The sequence below is a fragment of the Furipterus horrens genome, unplaced genomic scaffold, assembly GCF_987537825.1.
Source record: "Furipterus horrens unplaced genomic scaffold, mFurHor1.1.pri manual_scaffold_11, whole genome shotgun sequence".
NCBI classification, from domain to species: Eukaryota; Metazoa; Chordata; class Mammalia; order Chiroptera; family Furipteridae; genus Furipterus; species Furipterus horrens.
In genome coordinates this window covers 8,261,776-8,276,120 of record NW_028327181.1, presented here as the reverse complement: position 1 = coordinate 8,276,120, position 14,345 = coordinate 8,261,776, and the positions used below count along the sequence as shown (strand labels likewise).

Sequence of the window (14,345 nt, the reverse complement as noted above, 5' to 3'; positions counted from 1 at the left end):
CCAGTTTCTACATCTATAAAATGGGAATAATAATATCAGGTCCTCCATATGATCATTGCAAGAATGAAGTTAGATAATTCACTAAAGTGCTTGCATATAAAAATGTTCAGCTTTGGCCAATGTGGCCCAGGTGGTTGGAGAATTGTCCCATAAACTGAAAGGTTGTGGGTTCGATTCCTGGTCAGGACACATGCCTAGGTTGCAGGTTTGGTCCTGTCGGGACACGTACGAGAGGTAACCAATCATTGTTTCTCTCTCGCATTGATGTTCTTCTTCCTCTGTCTCCCTCTCTCTAAAATCAATAAGCATGTCTTCAGGTGAGGATAATAAAAAATAAGTATAAAAAATGTTCAAAATATTAAGTTGAACAGGAGGACATTGGCGAACTTGATCATCTGCAAAACTACTCATTTCATACATTACAACGTAACTCATAAAAATTCAATAAAAGGTATTGCTGTGGATAGCTGATCATTTATTCAATAAGTATTTACTTTGTGCTTATTAAATGCTGACATATGCTGAGAAGAAGGGCAGTTATATCCTTCATATCAAAGCAGAAACGAGCAGCAGGTGTACGGGAGGCTCCTACCTGCTGTAGTGAGCTATTTTCCCTCCTGTCTTTGTCCCTCACGTCGTGTTAATACAGGGCAACTGCCTATGCATTTAGCCAGCCTGAGAGTCTTGATCTTTTACTCAAGTTTAACCCATTTACCCGTGTATTGTTAATATTGGTATATCTGACACATGTGGAGTTATGACCGCCGTCCGTTGTGGTTTGTGTTTTCTATTTAATGTGTTCCCTTTGCTGAAATGTATCTGTGACTGAGTCAAGCCTTCATGAATGTTTTGATCAACTCACAGGGAACTCTCAGGTTAAGGGAGCAATGTCATCCCACCTCCCTTATAGGAAGCATTCTTTTCCTTCCTATGAGCCCCTTTTGCCATCCTCTTGACACACCAGGGGCACCAAGGACTTCAGGCAGGAGGGGAGAAACTTGGTTGCATCTCAAGTTGACACTGAGCTGCAGTTTGGAGGGTGCCGTTCTTGATGTTGCTCCTAAACAGAGAGACTCAGCGTTGCCACTACAGGTGACATTTACAGTTTACAAAGTGTTCTTCCCAGGGTCCATCTTAGGTAATCCACAAAAACCTTGGGAAGTAGTTGTTTTTACCTTTTCAATTTCAAAAAAGGAAATTGAGATTCCAGATGTTAAGTGATCAGTCAATGGCACCGCCGGGGAATGACCAAATGAAGTGTATTTTCTATAATTCTCTCTTAATTCCCAGAATTGTGGACATAATGAGATGTTGACTCTTGCAGTATGCTGGACCACAGTTAAATTAGTTATTTCTACTCAGGAAGAATAATTCTACTAAGTGATTATTCCTATCTTTTCTTTCACCCCATTTTCCTCACCCTTGCGTTCTGTCTGTCTGTGGAAGCCAGAAGCTGGGAAGTTACCAGGGACACCTCCTCCTCTCTTACCACCCCTGTCTAATCAGTCACCAAATCTTGTTGACTCAACCTGCTAGATATCTCTTTAACCTACCCCCTTCCCTCCTTTCTCCCTTTTATTATGCTAATCCTAACCATTCTCCTAACTGGACTCCCCAGAGCCAGCCTTGTCTTTCCCACCCATTCTCTACCCAGCAGCCAGAGTAAACTTTATAAAATCCAAATCTGACCACAGAACTTCTCTAAACCCTTCAAGACTGATCATCACCCTAAGCATAAAGTTCAAAATCTTTAACTGGGCTCTCAGAAGACCTGCATGATCCAGCTCCTTGAAGACCTCTTCAGCTTTAGAAGATATTGTTCTCCTACCATAGTGGACTTTGGTGCCTAAAATGCCTGCTCCCTTCATCCTCAGTACTTTCTTTCCTCCGCCCCTCACTCGCAACACCCACTCCTTCATTTGGCCAACTCTGTATCCTGACTCTTCCTCCAGGAAGCCTTCCTCGACTGCCTTCCCACCCCAGACTGTTAGCTATCCTGTCCATGCTCCTGTTAGCACCCTATACTTGTACTTCATTCTAATCACTATACCTGTTTCTGATATCTCTTCTACACCCGTCTCAGCCCCCAGGTTGTGAGCTCTGAGGGTAGGAATGCTGTCTGTCTTGTCCATTCTTACCTTCCTAGTGCTGAGAGCCTTGCTGACCCAGGTGGGAGCTACATAACAATTAGTAAATGATTGGGTGACTTGGGTGGAAGAAAAGGAAGGGTAAGAGTAAGGAAAGGAGAGAAAAGAAAGAGAGGAAGAAAAAAGCAAGTAAAGGAAGGTAAGGTTTTTTAGGGGTAGAAAAGTGTGCCATCTTTTTTAATGGTTCTCCAGGAATGTTACAGAAACCACTGGCAATATGTTTCCTTTTCATAGTAATAAGGCCATCCTCTTGGCCATGGTTATGTTTGCATATTTGGCCTGAAATAGTTAATTTTCCTTGCGGTGCAATCTAAATTGACTCTAAAAGTAATAGTCAACAGTGTCATGCACAATGCATGTATTTTTCCACCAAATGCATTCCTGTTTAATTATCCCATGTAATTTATTGCTCACATATTACAGATGAGGAATCTGAAGCTAATAGGTGGTAGAGGTGAGTCACAAACCCTTGTCTTCCAATGATGGGGTCTGACGAAGGTGAGGAGAGAGGGACATCTCTGGGGATTTTTGTGCCACAGAGCAGTCCGTGGATGGAAGGAATTTAAGAATCTTAGTCCCAAGCCCTGGAATTTCCTATTTGATGGATATAGTGCTCTACAGCCGGCTGAACTAGCTCATAAAAATGAGCTTTGCAAAATGAAGATGAAATGGAAGCTCCATAATTCCCCAGATCTAGTCCAATGTGGAGACACCAGCCCTGTAGCTCTCTCCTGGTGATGGAATGGACCAGTGGGCCCACCCCACCCCACCCTACCCCAGTGGGATTGGCTGACCACCTGTGTCCAGGGCCTGACTCTGTGGCTGCCTCTCTTGAGTTCCATGTTCCAGCTCCCCTATTCCTGCTCTTTTGGTGTTCTGAATATGCAATATACAAAGAGATTGTACAATAAAAAGTAAGCTTCCCCCGACCCGACCCCTAGCATCTCAGTCCCCTATCCCAGAAGCAATCACTGTCACTGTTACATTCCCCATTGATCCTTTTAGATCTGATTCTCCTATATGTCATTCCTGCACGGCGTCCCATTGCATGGCTGTGCCCACTAATGGTGGATACTCAGATTGTCCTTGTCTCTCAGGACTCTCAACAATTCTGCAAGGAAGAGTTGTGTGTGTCTGTGTGTTTAAGGATAACCTTTCCAGCTTATGTGCAAGGTAAAGTCTTAAAAATTGATTTGCCAGGTCAAAGATCTGTGTATTTTACAGTCAGGGGTAGGTAGTGTCAGACTGCCACACAAAGAGGTTGTACAAAGCAGCGATGTAAAAGAGAGTGGATTTCCCAAACTTTAAATAATCATCGCTCCTCGTGCTCCTGACTCGGGGCTCTGCTCAGCCCTGCCCCTGACGGGTGGGCATTTGATCTGGGAATATCAAGGTCAGCTCAGGCAAACCGTAGCCATGCATCGGGGAGAATTTTGTGCCTGGGACCAGGATGTCTGTGTCCCTGCGTTCCCCAAAATACAGAACACCAACTTACCCCCTGACTCGCAGAGGTTGGCGGGTTTGCAGCTATGACTTGGCGTGGGAGAAAGCACGTCAGCTTGATTCCTGGGGTAAAGGACTGCAAATTAGCTGTTTGGGAGATGGGGGGAAGTTGTTTTTTTTTAAGAGCACAGTTGGGTTACGGTTTTGGTCTTTTGTTTGTATTGGGGGTGGCACTATTTTTTTGTTTTAAGATGTAGCGAACTTGAATTTGTTTTTTAAATGAGATTGGAGAGAGATGGGAAACAGGGCTCTTACCTCCATTAGAGATTTTGTGGGTGTGCGAACTGAAAATAGCTGGGCTTTCATAGGCCGGGTGTTCTTTTCTTTGCCATTGCTCGCTTAAAAGGTAATACACATGTGATGAAAAGAATTTAAATGATATTCAAATAGGAACAAAATAGGTAGTCAGTGCTTCCTCCTATTTCTGACTTCCAATACTCCTCATAAGATACAACCACTGATACTCATTCCTTCCAGAATGTTCTCAGCATTTATGCATAAGTACCTTTCTCTCTCTCTTTTTTACCTAATGGTATATCTTGGAGTTCATTTTATACCTGTAAATGGGGATCTGCTTCTTTCTTTTCTTTAAAAAAAAGCAAACAAACTTTATTTATTGATTTTACAGAAAGAGAGGAAGGGAGAAAGAGAACGATTAATTTATTGTTCCACTTATTTATGTATTCATTGGTTGATTCTTGAATTGCCCTGACCAGGGATCAAACCTGCAACGTTGGAGTACCAGGATGATGCTCTAACCGACTGAGCTACCTGGCCAGGGGATCTGCTTTATTATTTCTGATGAAACATTTATAGTATTGTTGATTTCTATTTCAAATGACATTTGGGTGGCAGGATGTTGGATACTGGACTATTAGCCCAGGTAACAACTTCCTGTTACCTGTCTCTTTACAGGGTTCTAGGTGGATTTTCTCTCCCCCATTCTACCCATATCAGGGTTATTCCCAGCATTCAGCCTCAGAAAGTGGTGAGACGTTTGCTAACCTTCTGTGTCATTTTTCTGGGTTCTTCAGAAAGAAGTATTTCCTAACTGGCTAAGTTATCAGTAGATTCTTGAGGGGACGTAAGGGACAGTGGGATACAAGGAAGAGCTCTGGTCCAGAAGCCAGACTCTGGAATCCAACTCTAGACCGGCACTGCCCCGTGGCAATACCGTGTGAGCCACATGTGTGATCTTTCACTGTAGAGTGGTCTCATTCTAAAGAGTAAAAAGCAACAGGTGAACACATTTTCTAATCATTGTGCTTAACCTGGTATATCTATAACATTATCAGTTCAACATGTAATCCATAATGGAAAATTACTGAGATATTTTATGTTCTTTTTCCTCTACTGGTCTTTGAACTCCAACGTGCATTTCACGCATATGACATATCTCAGTGGAACGAGCCACAGCTCAGGAGTTCAATGTGGCTGCTGTATCGGATGGCACAGCGATAGACCCCCTCAATTGTCACTGATTCCTAAGTCCTTCGACCTCTGCTGCTAAGCACAGAAAGCCGCAGACAAGCCAGGACAAGCAGGTCTTCCTACTGTAACTTAGTTTCCGCATCTCTAAAATGGGGACAGTCGAACTTGACCTTGGTCAAGGTGAGCATGAAGAATATGGCACAGAGGTGAAGGTGCTTTGGGGAGGAAAAGGAGGGAGGCATGATTCTGTGGGATTTTTGTCAGGATGAGCATTGACCTTGGTGAGTACTCAGAATCTACTCCCTTGGACCCAGGACTGCCTCCCAGTTTACTTCTCTGAACCTCGGTCCCCTTGTCACCCGTGGCTTCACAGGACATCCATGCCAAGGGCTCAGCACTGTGCTTAGCACACAGTAAACTCTCAGTCACTCCAAACTGCTACTGTCACCATTCCTCCGACTGCAGAGACGCGGCCCAGGATGAGGAGGACCTTGCCCAAGGTCGCGCCATGAGATGGTAGTGGCAGACGCTGGCCTATTTTGACTCCCTCCTCCTCGCTGGCAGGCGTCCCTGAAAGCCAGCCGCGTATTTCCTCGCAGCAAGGTAACTGAAATAAAGACACTGAACTACTTGAATGAGGCTCAGGTCCAAGTATTGTTTCCATGGTGTGCACTCTGGCGTGCATGCACATGTGAGTTGCTTAAAATCGCAGCTCCCAAGGGTGGAGGCTGGGTTGTAGTCACTGCCCCGCACCGTGACTGTCGTGAGATTCCTCAGTGTGATTTCAGGCAACGAGCCCCCTTCTAGATGGCACGTGATGTACCTTTGGCAAGACTGGTTCAGTAGAAAGTGCGCTAAATTATAAGCCAGAAAGCCCGAAACATTACATGTTATGTAACAACACGAAGCCATTTTTTTTTTCTGAGTGTTCACTCTGTGACATTGCCAAGCACCCTACATTCCCTGCTTCATTCAGTCCTCCTGGTTACCCAGTGGGGTGGCGGTTACTTAATGAGCCCACTTTACAGACAAGGAAACTGAGGCTCAGAGAAAATAAAGAACTCGCCCAGAAACACACAGAGAGAGCTAGAAAGGGCCTTTAAAATCTCCCCTGTAACAGAAGGGTGACCAGCTCTCCAGGTTGGCCCAGGACTGAGGAGCCTGCTGAACACTGGACATTTGTAAACTGGATCAAAGAGTTCTCCCTGTAGCAGCTAAGTTATTCATCTGTAAAATGGGGATAATCCCACCTGGCACCGGTCAGGATGAGCCTAAAGATAGGGCAGCAGAGGAAGGCGTGCCATGGGAAGGAAAGGAGAGACACCTAGTACTGTGGGGCTGTAATTGGGGTTAGGATGGACCGTGGGGAGGGCTCAGAATCCACTTACTTAGACCCAGGGCTGTGTTTTCTCCCTCCCTCTCTCTCTCTCTCTCTCTCTCTCTCTCTCTCTCTCTCTCTCTCTCTCTCTCTGCCTCTCAGCAGACACCGACTTATCCCTGCCTCTCAAGCCCAGCCCCTCTCCAATTCCTTCCAAATTTCAAGTTACCTTTTTAGGGCCAAAGTCTGAGAAATAGCGCCCCGATTTCCCAAGCACCAGCCAACAGCCCTCTCTGATTGGAAAGCAGCTGAGAAAGAGGGGCCAGGCTGGGGAGGTTTGGGGATTGCTTGCTCACTTTTCCCTAAGGCAAGTCCGGCCTCTGTCCTTTGGTAAGGTCTGGCCCAAGCCAGCCCGTGGAAGAAGAAAGCATGGGACCTTGCCTCCCCAGCAGTTCACCTTCACGTCCCTTCTTTAATTAGAGACCTCAGCCTAGTCTCCAGTTCGGACACCTGAGTGATCTGAAACGGCCAGCTGTGTGCCTCCCCTTGCACAGCGAACATCCTGGGTTTGGTACAGGGAAGAAATGGGGCTCATGCAGAGTTAGGGGAGCAAGGGCCAGGGTGGACTGATCCTCCACCGCCCCCCGCCCCAAATGGGGAAGTACACAGTGGTTCTAGGTGGTTTCTCTGCACACCAGAACCTGAGCAGCAAGACACTAAAAGACATGCAGCCGGCTGATGCATGGGCTGCACATGCTCACACACGCAGCAGAGAAATGACACAGTGTGAGGGCGACGCATGAATACACAGAGAGAAACACACACACGGAGCAACACCAGATGGAGAACGCAGCCCAGGCTGGGCCGGGTAGTCATTATTCCCTCACTCACACCAAGGGACTGGCGAGTTACGTCATGCAAGCTGCACAAGGGGGCTGCCTGACTTGCTAACCATCCCCCCAGGGGATCCAGGAGATGGTGTCTCCTTCTCATGGGGGGTGTCTGCACCCACTTCCTGCTCTCAGAGGCAGCAGGAGCTTGTCGGCTGCCTCAGCCCTGGGGTGACCCTGGGAAGCTAGTAAAAGGGAAACAAGGGAGTGAGTGCCACTTTGTTAGTAGTGGCAGATGGGTGCTCTCTGACTGAGCTAAGGCCTGGTGAGGATGCCAGCCGCGGGGGTGCCAGGATACAGATGGAACTGAGGATACGGAAAGAAATGGACAGGTTCTCTACTGTCCCCCACCTGTCCCCAGTCCACCCACAACGACAGCTCACCTGCCCCAACCCAGACACATAAGGTACACACCACTGCCTGCTGTGTATATGCTACAGGTGTACACACCCACTTGGGCCATAGCATCCTGTTGGCCTTTGGTACCCCAACCACACCTCATTTCTCTGAGCCTGGGGGAGCTGGTAGGAGTTGCAAAAATAACTAGAATAGACGTTTTAAAAATCCAGAGTATAAGTTTAAAAGCTTAGGCTTAAGAGTTGTACCAATCTGAGTTCAAATCCTCCCTCTGCCATCGTTTTCTACTTGACCTTGGACAAGTCACTGACCCTTCCCTACCTTTGATCTTCTAGTCTATGGAAGATTTACTGTGCAAATTAAAGAAGAAAAACATACGTTAAGAGTGTCTATATTCAGTGTCTGCTATGACTAATTTCTGGGATTTTTCTTCTTCAACAAATACTCACGGAGAACCTACTATGCGCTTATGTTCACCTGAAGAGACACAGTCCACTCTTCCTAATGTTTCTCTGTTAGGGTTTCAGACAGCCTGTGGAGTACATATGTCCTCCGAAGTTTTGTGTGGACCTGTGTCTTTGATATTTATTATACCAGTTTGGTTTGCCATGTGGCCAAATCTGTCCTTTTGAACCTGAAATAAATTGACAGTTGCAACAAGACCATCACGGACGTCTTGCATCGGTGGTTGCACAGAAAGCTGTGTCTACCTTCTGAGGTTTTCTGTGGGGGCTTTGGAGGTGGTTGGAATGGAGGGCCCAAAGATCCGTGGGCTGAGCTCCTGACGTGTGGGTGGAAAATGTTTGTGAACTACAGAGAGACAAAGGCAGCAAGTGTGACAGTTGGAGGGGTGGCTTCTTGTGACGGGAAACAATAAGAGAGGTCTTAGGATTCTTGGTTTTTGATTTCTGGCGCTGGTTGTGGTTTCTCCAGGGCTTTGATCCTGGAGATAAACCCAGGCAGTTTGCAGGTAACTGGGAAAGTATCCTCCTTGAAGAAAAAGGATTTTGTTGCTAGGTTGGCTTCTGAACTCCAGAGTGTCTCATGGCTAGACTTCTGAGGTTTCCATCTTCGTTTTGAAGGTGGTGGTGGGCACCCCACAACAGCCTCTTTTTCAGGGCCGTCTTTAAAGTTTTCTATGTACAATATCATGCCACCTGCAAATAATGACAGTTTTCCTTCCTCCTTTCCAAAGTGGGTGCCTTTCATTTCTTCTCGTCTGATCACTGTGTCTAGAACTCCCAGTACTTTGTTGAGTAAGAGCAGTGAAAGCAGACATCCCTGTCTTGTTCTTGTTCTTAAGGGAAACGCTTGTAGTTTTTGCCCTTTGAGTGTGATGCTGGCTGTGGGTTTTTCATTTAGGGCCTTTATTATGTTGAGGTATGATCCCTCTAGTCCCACTTAGCTGAGTTTGTTTGTTTGTTTGTTTTTTTATCATAAATGGGTGCTGGATTTTGTTGGATGCTTTTCCTGCATCTGTTGATATGATCATGTGATTTTCAATCTCTTTTTTAATTCTCTCCATCCGCTCCCTCGTTCCTTCTCTTCAGCTCAGGAAGCCCCAGGTCTCATCTGCATGTCACGGGCTGGCAACGCCCAGGGAATAGTCCACAAGAGCAGGCGTCACCTCTAGACATATCCACCAGCTACTTCTCCTCACAGTCTGACCTGTTGCTTAGGGACACATCCCAACTGCTTCTCCTGACGTCTGCCTGATCAACCATCACTTCCTTAGAGAACGAGGAAAGAGCAGGCGCAGGAAATCATGCCACCGACAGCCGAACAGCAATGAGTGGGTGACACCGAGCTGACGTCAAAGACAAGCCCAAGGGACCCGCCACAGCCCCTCTCCCCCTCCTCCCCCCCACTCCTTCTCGGCACAGCCTGAAGCTGGGCTCCTCCTGGTGCGGGCACCTTGGCTCGACATAGCCTGCGGTCTGCAGACCCTTGGACACTGGACACCATGGAGAACCACACGTTCAGCGTCCAGCAGATCCAGCCCAACGTGATTTCTGTCCGCCTCTTCAAGCGCAAAGTGGGGGGCCTGGGGTTCCTGGTGAAGGAGCGGGTGAGCAAGCCCCCCGTGATCATCTCCGACCTGATTCGCGGGGGTGCCGCAGAGCAGAGCGGCCTCATCCAGGCCGGAGACATCATTCTCGCCGTCAACGGGCAGCCGCTGGTGGACCTGAGCTACGACAGCGCCCTGGAGGTGCTCCGGGGCATTGCCTCCGAGACCCACGTGGTCCTCATCCTGCGGGGCCCCGAGGGCTTCACCACGCACCTGGAGACCACCTTCACTGGGGACGGGACCCCCAAGACCATCCGGGTGACACGGCCCCTGGGTGTCCCCCCCACAGCCGTCGATCTGTCACACCCGTCATCAGCCTGCAAAGATGGTTCTGGCAGTAGGCCTCAGCCTGCCCATGACAACGGGCAGGAAGCAGGCTCGCTTTCCCACACCAACGGCCTGGCTCCCAGGCCCTCAGGCCCGGACCCTGCCAAGAAAGATGTCGGGGTCACCCTTCAGGGTAGTGGGGAGCACAATGAATTGCTCAGAGAGATAGAGCCTGTGCTGAACCTTCTCACCAGTGGTGACAGAGGGATCAACGGAGGAGGACCCGCCAAGGCAGAGACAAAAGATGCAGAAGTCCAGGTGGACAGGTAAGCCCACGGGTGTGCATGCACACGTGTACATGGCATGCAAGCATGTACCAAAGCTCACCCTTGCAGCCCAGAAGCCAACCTGAGCTGTCCCTGGCATCTGCGTGGGCACAGCCCCTCACCCGCCCTCACCCCTTTCCCTTAAAATGGCAATCGCAGAGCAGAGTGGGCATAGCATTGAGGATGTATCTCTTGCCATGAACCTGAGTTATTACTCACGGTAGCTGGCATCATGTCTTCTGACCTTGACACCATGCGACCCTCCAGCAGCCCCACAAAATGAGTACGTTTGCAATACACCTATCACGGGTGAGGACACTGCGGCGCAGAGACCAGGGGCCTTTCCCAAGGTCACCCCGTATGCAAGGTGGGTGCCAGGGCCCTGGAAGGAGTGGAGACCTGAGCACTGGGAAGCCCTCAGCCTAAGCCTGTCCTCTCCTGTGGCAGCCAGTCGAGGGCAAAGGAGGTTTTAAAGGAGGGTGGACTCGCAGTAGAGAATCGGCCTTGAGTCGCCAGACGGGTCCTGCTCGGATTGGGAGGGAGCTGAGGCTCGAGCTTGAAGAGCAGCTGCCAGCCCCTCCATGTTTGCCAGGTGCGCATTTTTGGATTCTGTGGGGAGGAAAACTGGCAACACTGGGTCATTCTAGCTCCTTCTCTGGGGAGGAATCGGCAGCTGCTGGGGAGAAGTTTCTTTCTGCACCCTCCCTCTCGTTTTCGCTCAGGCACTGACCCTGTACCCCCTCCCTCCCCCGCTGTCAGGGTGGGGCCAGGGAGACCCTTCTTATCTATCACCCTCTACAGAGGGTCCCTCCCCTCCAGAAATCCGGCACAAAATTTCCCAGCCCCCCCCCCCAAGGACCTTTCTCAGTCCCAAGAGCATGTAGAGGTCACCAAGCAGTCCCTCGGGGACCTGAATTAAAGTAGCTCTCCAGGCACGTCCACCGATTCACTTAACAAGTGTTCACGGAGGACCTGCTGGGTGTCAGTCACTGTTCTGGGCTCCAGGGGTAGAGTAGTAATGGGATAGATACCCCCCTGAAATGGGATGGACAGCTGCTCTCTCCCTGGGGAGCTTACAGTGTGGTAGGGATGACAAAAAGTGAGGTAAGATGTAGACTCTGCAGCCCCTTAGTGATCATGCTGAGGTGGCAGACATTGCAGGGGCTTTAACAGGAGCCCCTTAACCAGCCAGGCCCAAGTGGCCTCTCATAGCATCATCTCAAGGACGCAGCCCTGATTTCCCCGAAGGTGAAGGAGGGGCCCACCAGTCCCCTGCGCAGCCCCCTGAGCGCTCGGCCCACCTCCATCCATCACAGCCCTCCCTCTAGTTACTCTGCAGCAGCGTCACAGGTACTGCGATTGTTTGACCAAAAGCAGCCGAAAAATGCTGTTTGGGAGGAGGTAAGATTTGGGAGAAAGCAACCCAGGCCAAGTACAGGGCTCCAGGAAATCCACTAATGTGAATGGTTCTAAGGATGAAGAATATTTAATATTAGCATGTATTCCCCAAGCTCAGTGGTTCACGCCCATGCTGGAGTGAAAGCCCCCCCCACCCCCCGCCCCATTTTAAACAAATATTTTTAAATGCCCCTTTTACTAACCAGAAGCTAATTCATGGATCATATAACCCACGCATACTTTACACTTTTTAAATCAATACAATGCCCTAACTATAAAATAAAGGAGACAGAGCATAAAAGCAATTTATGATTAAAAAGAACCTATAATTTAATATAGCAGTGCTCAGGCATGACTCCACTGGAACGGTCACATGTTTGCACCTAAACATAGAGCTGCTGCAAACACAGCCTCATCGGTTGCAGATTGGCCCAGGTGTGCTGTTTGGCAACTCGACTGTCACCAGCAGCGTCGTCGCCTTGGTGATGTGATTTCCTGAAATGGTGACTCGCTCCCGATAAAACGATGCCCTGTCTGTTTTTGATTTAGTTGCAATACTGCCGTGCATGGGAAATTCAGTATATAAAGCCTTACACGTACAAAAGAGTGAATTGGAATCGTGGCTCAGAAATTGAAGCATTTTTTTTAACCTGTATGAATGTCCAAAGGTTGTGTGGCCATCAGGACACTTATTCCTCGTGTGGGGGTGTTCCTGGTGTTATAGGGTGTTCACAACCCCAGATGCCACCTCCCTCCCACTGTGACAACCAAAAGTGCTCCCCACAAATTGCCCGACTGCCTCACTGAGGTAAGTGCCTCACTACAAATTGCTGTCCCAAATCAGGAAAGAGAAATGCAGAGACAGAATGTCTTCAGGGTCACTCACGTGGCTGGCAGGTCCGGAGGAGTTCAGGCCCCTTGGAGCACGTGGCTGCCTGAAAGTTGTGCGGCCTCCCAGGGGCCTCTCCCCCTGAGCTGCATTTGGGGTGGGGGGGTCGGAACTGGCATCGTGGACGCTGGGTGCACAGTCAACAATGAGGCGGGCTCCCTGCCCGGCCCAGAGGCCCGCATCCAGGTCACACTCACTGGTCTGTGCGTTCTGGGGTCTGAGCAGAGGCCGGCTCTCAGCAGTGCCCCTGACCTTCTGTTCTCTTGGTCTCGTTCCCTTCCTTCCGTCTCTCTTTCCTTCTGGACAGACTTATTCTGCTCCATCTAGGTCCTTTTCCTCGTGGTGCATCTCTGGTCCTCTTTGGGTGTGCTGGCCCTAGCCTGGAGGGGAGAAGTGATGTTTAGCCTAGACACAGCCTCGTCCCTTCATACCAGGCAGGTGGTGGCAGCTGTAAGAGGGGGGCAAGAAAGAGAAATCCGGGACCTCCTCCTGTGCTTCGGAGCGGTCACTTTAAAATGCAGCATATCAGGGAGTATCCAGGTTATCAGCTTGCTGCCCTGAAGGAGGGTTCTAAAGAGGCCAAGGTCCCTGGTCCAGCATCCATCTGGACCAGCCGGTCAGCCTCGCCCTGTGCTCTGATAACTTCTCCTCCACTCGCGGGGCACTTGGTTCCTTACAGATTACCTCCTTACGTGAATTAGACTCCCTAAGGAGGACGCGTGGTTTTAGCCCTCTTTTTTATAGATGAGAGCTGAAGCTCAGAGAGGTGAAGCAGCTTGCCCAGGGTCACACAGCACTGCCCTGGTTCTACCTAGAAATCTCACAATGAGTGTCCAGAGTTAAAGAGAAACCAGGTAACAGAGTGTGTGTTGTGGGGAGGAAGCCTCCTTCTATGATAAGCCTGAATTTTGTTTTTGGTAGTTTTTTTTTTTTTTTAATTATACTAAAATTGGTATACAAGATTATACATATTTCAGGTGTATAACATTGCAATATTTGTGTACACTACATAGTGTTCACCACTGCATGTCTAGTTACCATCCATGACCATATAATTTATCCCCTTCCCCATTTCACCCTACCCTTACCCCCTTTCCCTCGGGTAACCACCAATCTGTTCTCTGAATCTATGAGTTCCTCTGTTTGTTTGTCTGTTTTTTAGATTTCACATATAAGTGAAATCATACGGTATTTGTCTCTCTTCCTCTGACTTATTTTACCTCACAGAACTCCCTCAAGGGCCATCGATGTTGTTGCAATGGCCTGAGTTTTGTAATCATTATGTTCAGCCTCTACAGGGCACCTCAGGGGGGGGGCCTAGCCCCGTGCTAACGTCTTTACATCAAGTAACTCATTTGCTCCTCATTGCACCCTGTTTTCCTGATGAGGAAGCCAAGGCTCAGAGAGGGGCAGTTACTTGTTCCAGATCACACAGCTAGCAAGTGACAAAGCTAGGACTTGATGCTAAACCCACGCTCTTGACCTCTGCTGACTTTGTAGATGGCATTGTTGGCTACAGTTCACCTGACCACTAGCCATCAAGTTTCTGAGGGCATGAGAATACAGTATTCCCTCACTTGTCGCGGGTATTACGTCCCAGACTTCTCCCATGAAGCAGGAACCTGACATTTATTCTACACTCTTAAACCTACGTCACTTTAACAACATACGTATACAGTACGGCAAAATCCCGCGATATAGCGAAACATCCACGATAAATAATTAAATATAATATTTTAAAAAATCCCGCG

General features: G+C 48.7%; 1 protein-coding gene across 1 annotated transcript in view; it reads left to right on the top strand.

Annotated features, from left to right (window-relative positions):
* Nucleotides 1-9,202: 9,202 nt before the first annotated feature.
* NOS1 (nitric oxide synthase 1) overlaps nt 9,203-14,345 on the top strand; it is a 73,527-nt gene continuing 68,384 nt past the window's right edge. Inside the window, exon 1 of the mRNA XM_090257785.1 lies at nt 9,203-10,307. Coding sequence (XP_090113911.1) covers nt 9,610-10,307 — 698 coding nt within the window. The 5' untranslated portion in view covers nt 9,203-9,609. The remainder of the gene's footprint in view (nt 10,308-14,345) is intronic.